This window comes from Crassostrea angulata, chromosome 8 (assembly GCF_025612915.1).
Source record: "Crassostrea angulata isolate pt1a10 chromosome 8, ASM2561291v2, whole genome shotgun sequence".
NCBI classification, from domain to species: Eukaryota; Metazoa; Mollusca; class Bivalvia; order Ostreida; family Ostreidae; genus Magallana; species Magallana angulata.
The window spans coordinates 15,947,823-15,967,629 of NC_069118.1; the positions used below are offsets into that span (position 1 = coordinate 15,947,823).

Here is a 19,807-nt window from a genome sequence, read left to right on the forward strand (position 1 = left end):
ATGAGTTATACGTAATTTTTAATTTTAATAAAATAATTTGATTTTTTTTCATTGAGAACTTTGTAATATTTTGAAAGTTTATACATTTATGTACAAAATCACCAAACCCGATCGGATAACTTTTGTTCAAGTCGGCTTTTTGATAAGATGCGTCGTACTGTCTAGATTATAATAATTAAAACTATTTTAACGAATTCGATTTCATTGAAATCATTCAAAAGCGTGCTTATCCCTTCATTATATTACCGAAACAGTTTTTTAAGTGGTTGTCTCCTGTTCCTTTCCTCTCTGTTCTTTATAAGTTAAACTTGATTGTTATTAAATAAGTTCTAAATACATATAACTGTTGCTTGGATTACCTCCCGATTCGTTAAAACATATTATCGATACTGCTTGGCGCTTTTTTCCAATTCTAAACGTAATGTAAAAAAAAAATTCCGATATGCAATATGAAGCTTTAAATTATTTAATGATTTTCTAATGTTGTTTTAGACACTCGTCTTAATAAAAAAAACCGAAAATGGGGAATACACGATTTTAGATTTGAAGGGAATACGGGCCCTTGACTAGCTGGCTGGACAGAGACATCTCGGTCGTTATGGCAATAAAGACCTAGCTTCCGGTTGTTGTTTCACCTAATAGATAGATAGATGGATAGATGGATAGATAGATAAAGTTATCTCCTGATAAGTCAATGTCCATAACTCCATAATCTATAATTATTTATTAAATTTTCTCTTTAATGCATGCCTATAATTAACGTTCATGTTGCTACTCATGTATCTCTACATTGTACGTTATGTCTGTTTATGATAACAAATTCATAGTTATTGTAATGCATTTCAACAACGCTCGTGTATTTCTTTTGCTAACCTTTAACACGTAATATTAAAATACATGGTCAATTTACAATGTTTGTAAGCTTTGAAAACGCTTAGAAAAATATGGAGTTTTTCTATCAAATTTCTACTACAATATTTACAAAAATAGCTTCCATAATTCATTTTCATTAAAATGAATATTCTTTCAGTTCTTATGGAACATGTAATTCTAGGCAAAAAAGTTTGTCATTGCAGACGCTTAAAAGTGTTCGCTTATTTAAACTCCATGAAACAAAATTTGACTTGTATTTCTATGTTAATCTACATAAGCATTCGTGTTTATTTTACTTGAACCAATTTCCTTGTTTCTTTGAAATAATTACGTGGACTCGAAATAACAAATATAAATTTTATGGATCGATTTTCCCGTGAATGACAAAAGCTGTAGCAATTTTCAGTGTATCTCTTGATAATGATCACAGACAAAACATACCTCAAACAACAAAGCCAACACATACACTAGGCAAAATTGCTAACGCACCACTTACTATTTCTTTGATTATTTTAGATCTGAACGCAACAAAGATTGATTAGTATACTACTTTAACAATTTATTATAATACAGAAAATGAAACATCATTTGTTGCAAACTTATTGACCAGCTGCTTTGAGTACTGTTTATGAAACAATGGTACCCCCACCCTCCATCATGTGATTCAGATATCAATATAGGGTGTGGCCTCCATCTGCTCGGATAAATGCGATGTGTATGTCTTGTCGCCTAGTATTTACTCGGCACTTTGGAATTCTTGCTCGGTCCCTCCCACTTCCTGTTTGTACAAATTTTCGGTACAACCTTGCAATTGACGTGTGGTGCCTTTTAAACACTATGGCTACCTAAACAGACACTGTTTTTATTTGATAGCATGCTGCATCATGTTTTAGCCAATATCACCGGTAATCGTTAAATTATTAACATTTTATTCTAACCTATTTTAAGGAGCACCCAGCGGAGACCATACCAACTGCCCTGCCACGCTCTTCTCTGTGGTCAAACGCGCCATACCCCGTCGGTTTTTTTGTGAGATTTTAGTAATGCATGCATCAATAATAAGATCGCAAAAAAGAAATTAGGGATTTATTTTTCCAAAAGAAGTGTGAGCACGATTTGAGCATTTCTAAAGAACAGTTACGCTTCGGTTAACATTGCATGCATTTATCCGTTTAGGCATTAAAATGTCTTACTTATAATTAAGGTCATCTATTTAAACATTTAATACATCTTAAGAAATTTTTAGGGTGTAAATATCATTTTATTTTCAAATGGTGCGTTTGAAATTTTGTCTAGTGTATTATATATTTTTTAAATATAATATGACTAGAATATACATTGAAACAAATACTTTACATGAGTTCTCATAAAAAAAATTACATATAAAATATACATAGCAAACAGGCATAAACAATAAAGAATAACCAATCAAGTAAAGGAGAAACTGCAAGAGTACTAGTACTGTGCAACATTATATTCAAGAAGCGGTGTAAATCAGATGTGGATACCTAGGAATTCCTAACCATAAAATGCAGATTTTTATAATGAATACCTGAACTGATGTAAAATGTCTTTCTTAGATACATGTACGACATCGCCATTTTGTTGTTTTAACATCAGTCAACTTGGCGCAGTGAATTAAATGGGTTTTGTACGCTTCAATTCCCAAATCTAAAGGTTTATCATACTAAACATTAAAAATAACAGGAAAATAATATCACTTTGAAATCCCTCTGAAGTTTATGGGTGAGATATCAGTGGAATCATGGATTGAATGTAACCTGCGTGTCTTTAATTGATGATAATTGTTTGCAACTCAATCGGCATCATCCTAATTGAAATCAATTCAGAACCGCATTTACTCAAGGAATTAACATCAATAAAAAACGAGATCCTGTGGCAAACGGATCGTCACTGGATGAACCTACACGTAAATAAAATTAAGATATAATGGTTTGTCTAGCGAAGTTGACAAATAGAGTTAACAATTAAGGCAATTGCTTTTTGCAACGCAGTTCGTTATTGGCGATTCAAAAATGAACTGCATTTTAGAACACAATTTGCAATTTAAAATGTATTATTCATATATGGGTCCTGAAAATTTCAGGGTCATCCACTAGAGGTAAACTGCTTTTTGGTGCTGATATATATTATGAGATGAAAAACATTATCCACAAGTCAAATTTTATATTCAGATATTTTCCACAAGTGTGATACATCATTTTAAAGCTTGGAGAAAGTATTAAAAGAAAATGACATTTTAGGATGTTTTGGTCATATATTGTTACTAAAAATAGACTGAAAAAGTAGTGCTTATGTTATTGTTTGTGACCATTTCTTGGGAATACTATTAATTTTAATTATTGGCATATATACAAAATAAATTATTATCAAAAATCAAAATAAGTACAATAGGATTGTAATGCACACTTTCTTTAATCATACTATTTTGATTTTTTTTGGATATCCAAATCCCTTTATTATTCCGCACCTCGGATTCAAACGTATTCCTCCGCCAACGTCCCGTTGACAAAAATGACGTCAAAACGTCAACGAATAAACATTTGTAATTCCGATATAAACAGTTCAAATTATTGCAATAACTTTGCTTGTGATTAAATTGGACAAATTAAAATCCATTTACATATTTTAATTAGTTACTAGTTACTAGACACAAAAATGCATTATCTGTAAAACAATAGTAAGCGTTTTGCACAAACTAATCTTTATAAATTATTTTACAAATCAAATATGAACAAAAAAAGCGATCAATGTAATTAATATTTTCATACATGATTTGCAGGTGATCAATTTAAACATATTTTAGAACTTTCAGCAGATTAGACACAAGTTCCATGTGAGTCAGTCGGTGTCTTTTTCCATTGCTGCCTATTCTAGAAAATGAATAAATTTTTTTGTCTAGATCAGTCTGCTTTAAAACATTTTTCTTGTAGCGACGTTGTGCTTTTAAAGCGTTACATTTGTCTGATGTACGATTCAGCTCTTTCAGTTTCAGTTTGCACTCTCGGGGTGATTTCCACAAGCCATAGTTAACAATGTCATCAATTTGTTCTTTCAGCTGCATTGATTTTCGTTTTTTCTCCTTTTTTCAGCTCTTCATCGGCTGAATAGAACCCTTTCATCAATAACTGATCTCCTTGCTTCTGAAATAAGAACTTCGGTATTTTCACTGTTTCTCATTATCCATGTGGAGGTTTTGTTCATTAAGAAGAGAGTGTACGCCTCGATAGCAAGGGTTGATATGTTTGGTTTTGATTTCAGGATTTAGTCCATGTAGGCAAAACGTCGCTCAGAATAAGAGTTGTGTTTGTCCACACTCTTGGTAGCTTGTGGGAGTTCCTCTGTGAATGATTCATATCTACCATTTGGCAAATGATCTTTGTAGACATGAAGCTCTACTTTTCGAATTGATGGTAACAGGACTCTGAGAATGATTTCCACGTCAGTGTGTCAGTGTCCCTGTTCTCAAGAAGATTCCACAGGGGCGTTGTAACCATCTTTGATATCAAACCCAACGCTTTCAGTCCAGCAACATAAAAGGAGACATGAAGATCCGATAGAACAGATTTTAAAAGTCTTTTGTTTTCCGTATCTGATTTATCCAGAAACGAAATAATGTGGGGATGTACAAAGTATAGACAGGCAGCATTTTGAAACACAATATTGAATATATGGCCTTTGAAAGGTTGAAGAGGAAGTGACTTCATTCTATTTTTAGTTAGAAAAGGCTGCATGTATGTTCGGAAGGCTTCATAACACCCACATTTTTCATCCCCTCTTCTAGCAAAAGCTTTGTACGCACTTTTGATTAAACGGAAACAACCAGATTCATCTCTCTTAGAGAACGTTTTGTCAAATACTGGAGGATTTCCTGCAAAATTCCCTACCTCTGCTTCATATAATCCTTTCTGTGCAGCATTTGCCATATGAACAAGACCATGAAGACCACAGAAGAAATTGTTAAGTCTACTGACTGTTTCTTTCTCTTCATCATCCATGGTGTTGTAATCTGCTCGTATCTGTGGCAACACCTCCTCTCTGTAACTTTTTAAGAGCTCATTGAACTTTAACTCAGTTGCAGCACGATCACTCATAGTATTTTGAATGTTACATAAAATCTCGTTTCCAGCACTCTGAGGATGAGTTTCTTTTCTGGTGTCAGCAATATCCTGCAAAATCTCTTTGAAAGTATCCAGTGTGTTCTGTGCTGATTTTGTAGCCATTTCACGAAGTCCTAGAGCAAAGTAATTACCTTCTTCATCACGAACAGAAAATCCCCCGTACTTGATGCCAACTTTGGATGTTTCGTCAGTGTGTTTAGTAGTGTTTATCTTTTCAGGTAGTTCATCTTGTAGTTGTTTAACAAGACAGAGTCGTTGAATGTTCATATTGGCCACAGTAGAAGGAGATGGAAGTCGATCAGTTTCCAGCCAGCTTTAAACATGCTTCTATGGTTGGTCCTAAAAAAATGTGAAAGAAATTAAATGTATATCCAGTACATGTGTGTCTTGCTTAATGATAAAGAAAATCAGGATTATGTACCCGTGGTAGTTCTATATCCTTATCCTTATGAAAATGAGATACTTACCAATTTGCGTTGAAGGAACATTGTTTTCGAGAAGAGAGTACACACATAAATAGAGTTCTGGGGTGAATGCTTTTTCTTTCTTGTCAAATAGATGGATGACTCTCTTGTAGCTGTTCGATGGGATAAGCGATCTCTGATCATCCTTTTCCTTTAATGCAGTTCGGTGATTGTCGTTCTTTGTTGATCATTGTCAGCCTGCAGTTCATAAATAAGTTGTTGATAATCTTCTTTTGTTGTGTCAGTTGTTGTCTCCAGTTTTGTACATATGGTTTTCCAGTAATCCTCTCTACGTTTAGTGCGTTTGACTGTTTTGTTTGATGACAAGAAGTTTTTCTTGTACAACTCGGTTTTTCCTTCATATGTTTTCAGACTTTATGATCAGCATTTGCAAGTTAGATATAGTTTCAAATAACTCGGACTTTAATGTAATTTTTCCTGAATTAGATTCTGGTTTTCCATAAAAACAGAGTTTGATATGGATATGGCAGTTGACGTAGCATCACCGCTAGAGTTAATCACACATGTAGCTTCTGGCAATTTGGACTTTGCTGTTTATGATAATGTGGGTAGAGCAAACTCTGTTTCCAACAATTCCTTAAACTTTCTGCTGCCGTCAGTTTTAGATTTGTTCTTACGAAGCTTTTCATATTCTGACCATAATCGACCAATAGCCACCTTAGTTGATGTCGGATTACAATTTTCAGACTGTGTTACTATCCACTCGGCAGTTTTGGATGTCCCATGTGATATTTTAGAGCTAATAACATCATAACTCCGAATCATTTGGGTAGAGCAAGACATCTGACGAAGAGTGTTTTAATTAAAAAGCGATAAGCAGTATCCAGCAAGTTCTGAAATAAAAATTAATCAATCGTAAATAGATATCTCTTGGATGTTGGTAACTGTGAAAATTTAATACCGGTATATTATCAGATTTACAAATCATGTTACATGGAACCACGATATTTAAATATATAACTACTTAGTTTTTGCTGGCTTTGCTTTCAGAGTTTAAAAAATGAGTGTAAATATTTTCCCATTAAATGGAATATATAAATGTTTTTAATCAATTACATGTAATAACTTTTACAACAATCGATCAGAAAAAAAATCATCCATGTGTGTTATTTTTTTTCAAAACTTTCATATCGCATAATGTATTATGTTTGGTGTATCTATGTATGTGCTTCAGTGTGCATGCATGCGTGCACGCACGTGTGCATATGTACATGTGTGGTTTAACTTTTGTGTAACTTGATTTAATCAAAGAAATTATACTACAAAAGTAAATATACAAATGAGTATTGTGTCCTTTACTATTATTTTGCCTATACCCGTGCTTGTACGGAAAGTATCCTCTACAAAAAGCATAGATACAGGTGCCTGTACGTAGTAATATGATTTTCTAAACCTAGGTACATATTTTATAATAGTGTTTGTATCCATTAGTTTGTCACAAATTATGGAAACGAGCATCGAGAAATGAATATACATAACACTGTATATATTCAAATTCAGTTAATATTTTGAATCATGATTACTTCCAGCATAATGCAATGAATGCTACTTATGCAAGTGTAAACAAAATGTAGTGCTTTAAAAAAATGTTTATACTCGATGTGCTCATACTCAGAACTTTGCAAGAGAAATTGAAAAAAAAATCAAGCACTTTAGATAAATGTAATTAATATTCATAATTCTTATACTTAAAGAAAAAATATGTGTCATTTTATGATTCTTTGGGAAATCAATTAATCGACCGCAAAAAGTTTTGTATCACCACTTGGCCATTAAACACGCATTTTATTCAACACACTAATTGCAAGTTTTTATATACGTAGCTATGAATAATTAATTGTTTTAATGATGTAGTGACAGGTATTACTGGGACTCTTTTCAATTTGCAGTTGTGTAATTTGCGTTTCTGTAAATATGATTTAATAAATATTCTATAACATTGAAAATGTCTATATTATACAGATTAGAAGTATTCGTAAATTAATTATTTACATGGTTTTATATAATGACTCTGAAAGCTGGTGTTTTCATAAATCTTAAGTACTAGAAAGAACCTGATCTTTATAGATAGATAGATATTAATTTAATTTTTCAAAATATATAATTGTATTTGAAAAGATAAACACTATTTTTCAAATAATATATTTGAATGATGTTTATTCTGCATGCGTGTTAAACCTATTTTTATATTATTAGTATATTATCAGTCTACAATACAAACTACAATTTTCATTTAATTTTTCGTTGTTAAATGTTTAATTTTTTTCTTTAAAATATTTTAATAATAACATGGCCTTAAATACAGTTATTGGACAAAAGTATTCGTCGCTGGCGTCAAAATGCCTTTGATATTGTAAATTCGTCGCGGCTATTTTTTGTATCGTGCTATTTATAGAAACCACGTCGGGTTTGGAATTTCTTCTCATAAATACGTCATAGTTTCTAGATAACGTCAGAGTTTAAAATTTTTGTCGGCTGTCAAAATTTTCTATAAACAAAGCTCGGGAAAATGCCCCCTCGTAAATTAGAGGAAATTCCGGTGGCTGTGAGAATGAAAGTTGTAGAAGCTTATAAGACAGAGAAGAATAGGGCAGAAATTAGGAGGTTGTTTGGAATATCCAGGACTAATATGTTTTACGGTGCGACCGTTGGGCGAGCACAGCATGTGTTCAAACAATGTATTCTAATTAGCTTTGCAAGATTTTGAGAGGAATTTCAGCATATTTACAATTACTTTAGTTAGAGTTATTTCCCCTTATGGTGACGTCAAAGTTCACGTTGGTTAAGTGTCGTCTGACTTTGTAAATTAAAACTCCCCTGAGAAATAAAAGTACGCAAAGTATACTGTTTTATTTACTTAAAAAGCTTGATGTTCTTAAAATTACACATTTTTATGTACTTGATTCTCACGAGAACGTGAGGTTGGAAACCATTGGTACTATGAATTGTGGGTCAAAATTTACTGACGCCATCTATCGGATCAATGTGTAAACCTTTGTGACGTCACTCGATTATCTTTGATTGAGAGTGTACTGAGGTGAACTTTAGAGGTACCATTGACTGTTTGTCGTATAGCTTAGTATTTGTTATTGTTTTTATTGTTTTGCTGATTTTCGTGAGATGTGTAGTGGTGAAAATTGCCATGATTACAGGGAACTACTGGGACGAATAAAACATGCATTACTGGTCCGATTTACTGACGCCAAAAAAATCCGTTGAATGAATGTGCAACTAGTCCGAATTTTCTATTCACACATGCCTTGCCGGTAGAGCTCGCTTCGCGCCGGCGAGCTGCGCTCGCTACTATTGGTAGTATTTTAAAAAAAGAACTGTGAACGCTAACGCCCGTTTCCCGCCTACATTTTACATCCAAATATTTCGGAATTTCTGTCAGATATTAAAAAACTAAGTTTTCTACTAAAAAGTATAATCAAATTCTAATCAATTAATATCAAAATAAAATTTGTAATCAAATTAATTATCTTTAAACAAAAGTTTTGCTAACGCAGGGTCTTAAAAAAATTTCATTGAAATCGGTCTCTATGAGTGAGGAAATTTTTTTAGCGGCCAATATGTGCATAAAAACTTAATTATAACATATTTACGATATATATTAAGGTAAAATTACATTTTAATTCATATCTCTTGATTATTTTTCGAAAATTTACAAAGCAAAATTCTTTTTTTGGAATGTATTTCGGTCTGTAGACATATGTTCCGCCCCGTGAACAACAAACCCTTTGGTAAAAATATGCTAAATAACAATAATTAAATCCCCTCAAAAGGAATTTTTGTTTCACGGGGGGGGGGGGGGGGATGTTTTAAAAAACATTTCCGTTTTCCGTTATTTTCTATTATGAAATGAGCTATTTTAACCCAAAATACAAAGTTATCTCTCTTTGTTTGACCAAATCATTTATATTTAATGAAAATATACATAAATGTTTACATTATAATAAAACATAACTTTGATTAGACAACTTTCAAAAAATGACTTTTAGTTAGGCGGCTAGACAATGCTATCGTTCGCAGTCCTTTGAAGTTCATGGAAGTGTGTAAAACAGGCATCGATCTGGGCGGAAGCCGAAGTTCACCGTGCGCGATGAAGTCCAACTTTTAAGAATCATGAAAAGTAACAGGAGAGGGACACTGGATATAACAAATGAAATAAATAATGCAAAAGATTCTACTTTTTGTTCAAAGACTGTCAGGAGAAAATTATTTAAAATGGGATATAATAGACGGTTGCAGAAAAAGAAAATGGTCGTCAGAGTATGTACACTGTAACAGGAAAAAACGCGTTTCTTGGTGCAGAGAAAGAAAAAACTTGACTGTTGATGATCACTGGAAGGACTGGATATTTAGTGATGAATGTCAAGTAGAAATAGGCAATAACAACCGCGTATATATCTGGCGAAAGACGGACGAAGTTGACAACCCCCATCTCGTATGCCCGCCATCGAAGAGCAAACTGTCTGTTATGATCTGGGGTTGTATTTGTTATGAAGGTGTTGGAACATTGACCAGTGTTAACGGTAATATTAACTCTAAAAAATATATTGAATTAGAAAACAATTTGTGGCCCGTTATTGTTCGACATTTTCCTCATGGAAATGTTGTGTTTCAAGATGACAATGCCCCCGTTCATAGATCCTGATATTAATATCATTGAAAATATTTGGTTAAAACTTAAAAGACACCTGCAGTGTACAAGTAACACCATCGATTCTAAAGATTAGCTGATCGCGGAAGTGACACGTTTCTGGCAAAACCTATCGGTAGATTATATTTGCCAGCTGTATGACACAATTCCAACCCGTCTACAAGAAGTAATTAAAATGAAGGGCAATCTCACAAAATATTAAGGTAAGACAACGAATATTAAAATCAGGAGAAAAGTTTTTATTGAGTAGTTAATGTAAACAAGTCGCCGCCATTTTGACGTCACCGACGAATACTTTTGTCCAATGACTGTATATGTTGCAATAAAACAAGTTCCAGTAATACAGATTATAAAATCTATGAATGCATAGCTAATGAGGAGTTGAAAATAACAGTGAAAATGTGGATATTATTCTACATTTCCTCGTAAGGTGCCCCATATTTGAACCTGCTAGAGTTGTTCCCCGTAATATATCCGTGGTAACAGTAAACAAACTTCATCCGTGATTTTCTCTGTCCATAGACGTCAAATTTCAGTTACAGCCAAAAATATGTATCTTGTTATTTTCAAAGGCGTTCGTTAGCGCGGATGTTTACTAAAGAAGTATAGGTATTAGTTTGAAGAGGAGTTAATATCAATTTCATAAAATGCTGTAACAGATATGCAACCTAGCTGTCCGAGAAAATGGTGAATTTTTTTTTTTTATCAAAAATTACTTTCTTTCTGTAGTCTTTTATCATGGCAGTATAAACACTTTTCGTGCGTTGATTGGTATCATTTTGTTCTGCAAGTTCTCCAGCGTCTGTTTGTAACAAAGAACAGTCTCATGCACCGTTATTGTCCTGGTAACGGCCGAATAAAACAACGCGACTTTTACTACCTGTTATATTTCAGGCGAAGCTTTCGCAAACAAGCGCGATATTCTTTTCATTTTAATTTAATTTTAGACGAGGTTTTATGAAATTTAATACATACACTAAGTATTTTAAGGTAAATCATTTCACATATATTTTTGTTCTATGATTATTGAGTGAATACAAGCTTATGAATTTGCTGTTTGAAAACAGTTAATTTTGTATAGAGTCACATAGCGTTACGTTATGACATGACTGTGTTTGTGGATGCCCCGATTTATATAGTTTCCAACGACCATTAGAAAGAAATCAGAGCCGCTAGAATGTTGGTGTCTGAAATGTTCTTACGGCATAAGTCTTAAAGTACTTTAAAAAAAAATCTACTGTTCATTTCATCCTCGATATTGCCATTGATTGAATATTCCGAACTTCTGTAAATTTAAAGCCTGGGTCACACTTAAACAAAACTTCTAAGCGTTGACCCTGATAAACAGATTATTTAAAAATTAGTAATAAAATGATATGACATCTTCAAAATTGTGTAGCTGACTTCTCAACAATAGCACATGTGAACTAAAGCAATACTGATTGAAACTACTAATACTGGTCGAACCTCGAAACAGTATATTTAGCACGTGCTTCTTATCAATAGCATTTTTTCCTACTGACATTAAATAGTGTATAGTACTCTATTAGTTCAAATGAAAAAAATTCCTATTTATATAGAATTGTCCAACGAACATTAGAAAGAAACCAGAGCCGCTGGAATGTTGGTGTCTGAATTGTTCTTACCACATATGCCTTTAAGTACTTTTTAAAAAAACAAATACTGTTCATTTCATCCTCGAATGTGTTTAAAATATTAAGCAATCACTATAAAAAGTTATTTTAGCATACAAGTGTATCAATAGTTCCACCGAGAACCAACAGCAATTCGAAAGCTCTGGGTAGGGGGGACTCAACCGAACCAGAAGTATTCATGATATTCACCAATGGTCCAGGTCTTGGGTCACAACCAGGGGTCATGATAAGAACTTTGTTTTTAACCACATGAAAGTTAGTTGAAAATCAGCCACCAAAACAGCAAGCCAAACTAGTGTGTTAATTTCATAGGATCAATACATTTTATTGGGTGAACAATTAAATCTGTGGTTCGGTGTATATTTAACTGTTCTAATGATTTCACATTTTCTTTTCATAGTTTCGTGTACATTATAAAATATCACGCAAAATGACAATAGCAAACTGGAATAGTTTGATATTTAATTATACAAACAATACAGTGTATATTTACACATTCTCAAATTACGGTAGTCAAAATAATTAATCAGTTTAAAATTTCTAAATTGCTTTGCGAGGTGACTTACAAATAGCAATGACCCACTTACAGAGATATCAGTCTAGGTTATTTTTACGTTGTTGATATTTGAAAATGTCAGAATAAGTCGAAAATTTTATTGGAACCTAATTACAGGGAATTGCTTCAACCATTTTTCTGGGTTTTTTTTTTATCTTTAGCCTCTGCACAAGTTTTTCAAATCGAGATTGCGAACACCACAGTGGAGTATGGGTCAACAGATATCAGCATTTCTTGTGTGGTGACGAACGGATCTACGCTTGGTACAGTGTTCGCCATCTCCCTTAAAAAGTCCGATGCTTCAGCTGTATCCATAACCACATCATCCAACGAAGGCATTTCATGGCAAGACACGTCCTTGAAGAACCGTAATGGCGTCACAGCCAATGGATCCTTAAGTGACGTCAGCAAGGCGCACCTTCATCTTTACATTCCGAGTTCCTCGGTCGTTTACCCTGAAGATGAAGGTACTTACCAGTGCACCATGTCAGGGTTAGATCTGATGAATACACCGGTAACCGAAGATTCGGAGTCAGTGTTTCTTAATATTACAGGTAAAAGTCTTGGCTTAGGACTTCGATTTCCTTGCAATATGTTATATATTGGTGAAAATTATCTCTATTTGTAGTGTGAACTATTATTACACTGTATGTCAAAATATGTATAACATAGAAAATTAATGTAACCAATCAAAATTCTGTGTGATTTATCACTAATAAAAAATCCCCATTGTACTGTTCGTTAACATTAGTAAAATTCACTCGAAACCAATAATATGGATTGTATAATAAATATTGGTGTTGAGTGTTTCTAGTTTTATTCATATATTGTAGGATATATTGATACCACTAAAGGTAGGAGATATTCTGACATCTTTAATGTGCCATTTTCCTGTTTTACATATCTCTCTCTCTCTCTCTCTCTCTCTCTCTCTCTCATTTTATTATATTTATTTGTTTTGCAGCTCCTGATTTGTCGACAATAACAGTTCCAAGCTCAACAAACCCAGGTAAGAGGATAACCCCAGTGACAACATAGAGATTTGGTCTGAACATTCCGCGCAGTTTATTCAATAAACAAGTAATTTCCCTTTTCCCTTTTCTTTGCATATTCTAGCGGCACGTGAAAATATCATACCCGAAAGATTTTTTGAAAATAAAACTGACAAACAAAAAATGAAAACAATTTCTTGGAGAATTTTAGGTTTAATGTATTGGCCAACACTGAATATAATATCCTAGTTAACAGTTAAAAAAGCAATATTATTGTAATTGCAGCAACACCTGTATCTACTCCGTCCTCATCCTCAGGTAAAACGGCATATCAAAGTGTAATCTTGCTGCCAGTGTACTTAATAATTTTATTTACATAATACCATACTGTTTAGCGTACAATATAATACCCTATCGTACAGTGCAGAATATAAAATACCTTGCTGCACACATCTAGTTTATCTATCTAAATTACATTTACTCTGCACTGAAGAACGTTCCATGCTTTGCCGAATTGGCTTTCTTAAAAACTTCACAAGTAAATCATGATTACAGCGTGGACCATTGAACAGATAACTCATTTATTGGATCTCAAAAGATAATTTTCATGATTGCAATTTTAGCAGAAGTTACCTCCCGTTGGCTTCCATGTTATGGTTCAAACTGCCTTGATACCTTCATTATTCAACCAACTTCAACTTGCCAAACTGGGCAATTTGACGCAGATACATGTAACACAATTCTTTATGACATAAATATAGGCTTGTAAAAGCTTCCTATACCTTATATTTGTTATACTGTTCTGATTTGCCCCTTTACATTTCTGCCATACTTGTTTAACTGTGGTTGCTCAAAAAAAGGAACATTCACTGCTTTTACTCACAAGATGTCGACCAAGGAAAATAACAGGTAGGGAATGAGAACAATCTATACTAGTTGACAACGATATGCTGAAATATTATTAGAACTACAAAAACTTATTAATCTTAATTTTGAGATAAAACATCACAAATCCGATAATTTTATGTAAAAATTAATGAATGGCCGCTGTTAATCGAAAATTATTAATCAAAATTGAATGTACATTTCTGGAAAGAAAAAGATAAACTGAAAGGGTTAACCAGTCGACTTGGAGGCCTTTTCAGAAACGCGCTATTTTATATAGAGATTTTTTCTTGTAATTACGAGATATTTGACTCAATTGATTCTCTTAATAACGAGAAGATTAACTTGTAATAACGAGAAAAGATCTCGTTAATACGAGATCTTTTCTCTTAATTAGGAGATAATCAACTCGTAATAATGAGATTTTTTCTAGTAATTACGAGATAAAAACATTTTTTTATGTGGCCCTATTCGTTTTTCGTACGAATAAGTATGCAACATGCTATTACGAATTCAAATGTTGAATATTGGTTTTAAAATAACTTTAAATTCTTTTTTTTACTTTTATTTCAAAGCATACGGTTTTAACTCAAATTTGTCAATAGAAAGTTGACTGTTTATCAGTTATTTCAAGCAAAACTGTTATCTTCCGATGCTTACATAGAATATTTGCAGCAAAAATTAGATAAATGCTGTGTATTTTTCTGGTTTTTAGAGGGGTTTAATTGGAATATTGTAACATTTTTACATGTATATGCTTTATTAATAAGTTGTATCATCTTTAAAACATGGTATGAAAATATTGTATAATGAACTTTTCTAAAACTATTACTTAGAAGACAGTAATAAAGTAGAAGGCACACTATTTTACATATTAGAGATTAAAATAATAACGTGTGAATTTTAGTCATGCACTTCAACAATTAAAATTAATCACATGATATAAAACCATTGAAAGTTGGACAGGTTAAATTCCGATTTTTTAATTTGTCCACTTTATTATTAAGTACTAATTAATGCAGGGTTTTTCTAAAGGATAAACAGGGAAATATTATCAAATGTGAATTGTACAGCCTTGCAATAATCTATGTCTAAAAATATTTGTTTTCCAATTACCATCGTTTCTACATCCTTGTATGACACCTGTGAACAAGTGTCAAACCAGGAAGGAAATACGAATTTGTGTTATTCAATCCCAGAACGGATGTAGACATTTTATGCATATCCAAAATAAAAGCTTTTTTCCCATAAATCTACACATCTGATGAAAAATATGTTAACTGTACTTATAAATTATTTTTTAAAGTTTAAGTAAGAATTAGCGTATGCGATAATATGAAAGCATTGTATAAGTGTTTTAGAATCTAAACAAAATGTTTTTGTAGAACAATTATATTATAATCTCTTAAAATATATATATGAAAAATTTGTTTTATCTCATGCTATCGAACATCGACGACTATTAATGGATGTCGAAAACATATTTTAAACAATATGAAAGGGAAGGGAATATTCTTTTTTTTTTAAATACATGCAAAGCTGTGAGTAAATCTACAACAAATTCCGTCAGTCCATGCGAATTATTGAATATGTATAGTGAACTGAGCATCAACACATAAACAATATTTTTTTTTCTAACATTATAAAATTTCTTTCTGTATTTGTTACAGGTTGTGAGCTGTCCAGGGGAAGTATACTGCTGATAATTCTGACTATTCTTGGATGTACAGTGATGCGAAGATTTGGAGTTAAAAGATAAAAAATGAAATGAGATCCAAAACACATCAAATTTAACCCATTTCATTTTATTTTTCATAGCCCCTTAATTACAAATGCAACTATGATATACCGTTTGTACAGATTATGTTATATTATAATCTCTTGAGTAATTCATGTATATAGATTTGGTTTTGATTGATAAATCTCTGATTAAAATTTATTTTACATATACATCAAGTTTGTCTAATGCATATGAACACGAATATTTAGTTTTTAAAGACATCGATAAGTTGATTTTTTGTGACGACTGTAATACTGTAAATTCCTAATTAAACGCGAGGAATTAATATCCGCGTAAAATCGCGAGAAGCCCGTCTCGCGAATTCTAAAATCTCGCTTTTAATTTTCGGACAAATGTAAACTACATGAAACTATGATAAAATTTCGGCATTCGCGATTTTATGTTCTCGCGATTTGATGGAAAATCGTTGAATCGCGGAATTAAGTACTCGCGTAAAATAAGGAATCTACAGTATCTGAATATGTTCTCTGAATATGTTCACCAAATACTGCATTGTCTGTCTGGTGTGAACAAATAAAATCCTCAATTTACTTTGATGTTATTTAAATAGATATGGTCGTCGTTTCCCTTCTCTAATTGTATCGATTGATTGAAGCTTTGCATTTGGTTTTAAGACAAGTTTTCGATTTTATACACAGACACTCGATATCAGATACATGTTGTAAATTTGTAAGTTTTTGAAGTTTGTTTCTCTTCATATCCATGATCCCAACTAGAATGGGATATATATAAGTAATCCTTTTTTAAACTTTTCACCAGTCACGTAGTAAAAACCATGAAAACATACATGTTTGTTATTGTGCAATTTATAAACAAATGTAAGTGGAATCGTGAATAAAAATGAAAACTAGAACAGAGGAAATGCATGGTCAGGGATCATTGTTGCTCTGTAAAAATCTAGAAAGGTACATTTACATTTCCAAACTGACCCTCTAGTCTGTAGTTTTGTTTGGGAAAAAATGTGCGAAATTCTGGATGCCCTATACAGAGACAAAGTTAACATATCAAAATTTTCATATAACAGCTAGAGTTTATGCTACTTGAAAAGGTTAAACATATACACTCAAACATGCTTTTTCTTGACATTAGAAAAGTGTTTTTTCTTCTTATTGATACACATACTGTACCTGTACATTTCACTACAGTCTCATATATTCAAATTGGTAAAACATCTTCAGTAAAATGTGTATGACTGAAATCATTTTCTTGTATACTATACTGATTCGCATTTTGAATCAAGAATTGTCGTTCCACGTCCTATGCTGCAAGAATGGTCATTCGATTAAATGGCTTCTATGACGCCACAGACATTGTTGAAAAATCATTGCATCTTTGGAATTCAAACTATTATCCAACTATGTTGTTTATATGACTGCTTTTTAAAAACGAATTGAATAAAAACTTGACAGATAATGTATTTTCATATTTTGAAAAAATCGACAAATTACTGATATATGCCTTTTATAACAAATTAGAAAGATATAAAATAAAATAATAATTGATCTACAACAATATACAACAATCAATTTTATAAATCTAAATGATATGAAAAAAAACCATTAGCATTTATACAAAACAGGAAATTATTACATAAGTACATAACTATAGAGTTAGACGTAATATTTATCATGACTATATGATTAAATCTTTCACGTTTTCTAATACCATTCAGGAAATACGCACTATGCAAAAGTGGTCCATTTAGAAATACTTTTTTAAGTGTTTCGTCTTTTGGAGAACTTGAATGGAAAAATTATATAATGAAGCACTTTTGTTTATGAAAACTATATTCATCTTCACGCAAAAATGAAACAGCATCAATAAAAATGTTCATTAAACAAACTTTAAGAGGCCGTTCAAGCAAAGTTCAGGCAGGGCTTTTCACATGCTATGACTTGCAACTGGATTTCAATAAATTTTTATGTAACACTACATTTTAACATGATTGTTATATATGTGAAAGAAAAAGTTCATAGTATGCCTAACTAGGCAGAAAAATGTCTATATTTGAATTTGAAACATGTTTAGTACAAAAAGGTCAAAGAAGTTGTAAAACTGTTGTGAAGTTTGATAAGTTGTAAAACTAATTATATAAAAACTTTTTAACTGTTATATTACATAGTTGAAACAAACTTATAAAACTTCAATTTAGACTGCTTTTAAAGTATATAAATATATTTCAAACAAAAATATATGCCTTATCAAAGTTGGTGCATATATTAAAAAAAAATCTAGTATTTTAATGTAAATTTGAAATTTCAATAAAATCCAATACATTTTCATTAAAGGACAAAATTAGGCATCATTATAAACCTGAGTAATGAAATTTTGAGAAACAAAAATAAATTCAGTGGAAAAAGCATCGGTCTCGTAGAAGCAGTTGCACAAAATTATCCGTTTTTAACATTGGAAATCAAGTTTTTTCATGCTTAACATGTATAAAGACAGTGAGTGACAAAGTTCATGTCACAAATATTGACTATATTTTTAAAAAAATTATTTAACAGAGAATTGTTTTTCATGTATATTTTTTCTAAGCAATATAACTTTATGAAAGTAAAATAAGTATAACCAGCTTACCAATTTATGAAACAAAGAAACAAATAACAATTGTTGTGTTTTCTTCTTTTTTTTGTTGGGGGGGGGGGGGTATGAATCTTCTTTCAAAATTGCTCTGCATACTCCAATGTTTAGAGCAACTTTAAAACCACAGGGGAAAAGCCCAAAATTGAAAATAAAACCATTATCATAAAGTGAATTTTGATACTAGTATTAGTTCTTAGATATATAGCGATGGTAGGGTATGATCCAGCTTCTTTACATCAGCAATAAACTCAAACTTTAAAAGCTATATATTTCTAAAGTGTGTTTTTTTGTATTTTTTTTAATTTGATTTGATTTTGTCTCTTTTATGTTTTGTTTGTTTATTTTTTGGATACACTTTGTTTTGATTTTTGTTTGTTTTTTTGATTAAGTTTAATAAATTTAAAGCATTAAATATTGTTCATAGAACGAGTTTTTAAGATGGTATGTGACATCTGTTGATAAATGGGTGGATTAAAGTACATTATAATTGAAATACTTTCACCGGTTAGAATTTTTAAATTTTACAATGTTTCACAAAACAATTCGATTCAAAAAGTTTTGGACAGGTGAAAATTTTAAAATCGCCATCGGTAATTGAAATTATGATTTACAAATTCGTAGTGAACCAGCTATGCTGTAAGGTTACAATGATAGGAAAAAAAACTATTTATAAATATTACACTTTTTTATCATTTTTTTATAAATAGTACGTCACAACATGGAGGTGTCACATAACACCTTAATGGGGGTTTGATTAAGTGAAGAAAGATTATTATTCAAAATATTTAGATGTAGTATGACTAGAAAAAACCCATTTATTTCTTATAACATTTACTAATAAAGTTTAAGATCACGTTGCTTAAGCTTTTTGATAATTTTACTGAAAATTAATTCTGTTCTTGATATGTTTTAAAATCAGTTTTATCCATCCAATGTCATTAAAAGTTCCATTTGATGCAAATTATCATTAACCTATTTTAGAGCAATATGAGCTGCAATTTTCATGCTGACAATTTTTTTAAAGAAAAATTTATTTTCTACTAAAATGACAAAAATTATCATGGTTTTTGAATTTCTGTTAGCCTTATTTTGTGGTAAAAGCCGTTAAGAAGCCTAATGGAAGCAAAAATGAATTATTGTCGTCCTGTACAAAAACTGATCTGCTATAT

The 19,807-nt window shown here is 31.8% G+C and overlaps 1 protein-coding gene across 1 annotated transcript in view; it reads left to right on the forward strand.

Moving 5' to 3' along the window:
- LOC128159408 (uncharacterized) overlaps nt 1–16,277 on the forward strand; it is a 177,067-nt gene extending 160,790 nt beyond the window's left edge. The window contains exons 2-5 of the mRNA XM_052822489.1: nt 12,536–12,928; nt 13,208–13,228; nt 13,339–13,383; nt 15,922–16,277. Coding sequence (XP_052678449.1) covers nt 12,536–12,928; nt 13,208–13,228; nt 13,339–13,383; nt 15,922–16,010 — 548 coding nt within the window. The 3' untranslated portion in view covers nt 16,011–16,277. The remainder of the gene's footprint in view (nt 1–12,535; nt 12,929–13,207; nt 13,229–13,338; nt 13,384–15,921) is intronic.
- Nucleotides 16,278–19,807: the final 3,530 nt, after the last annotated feature.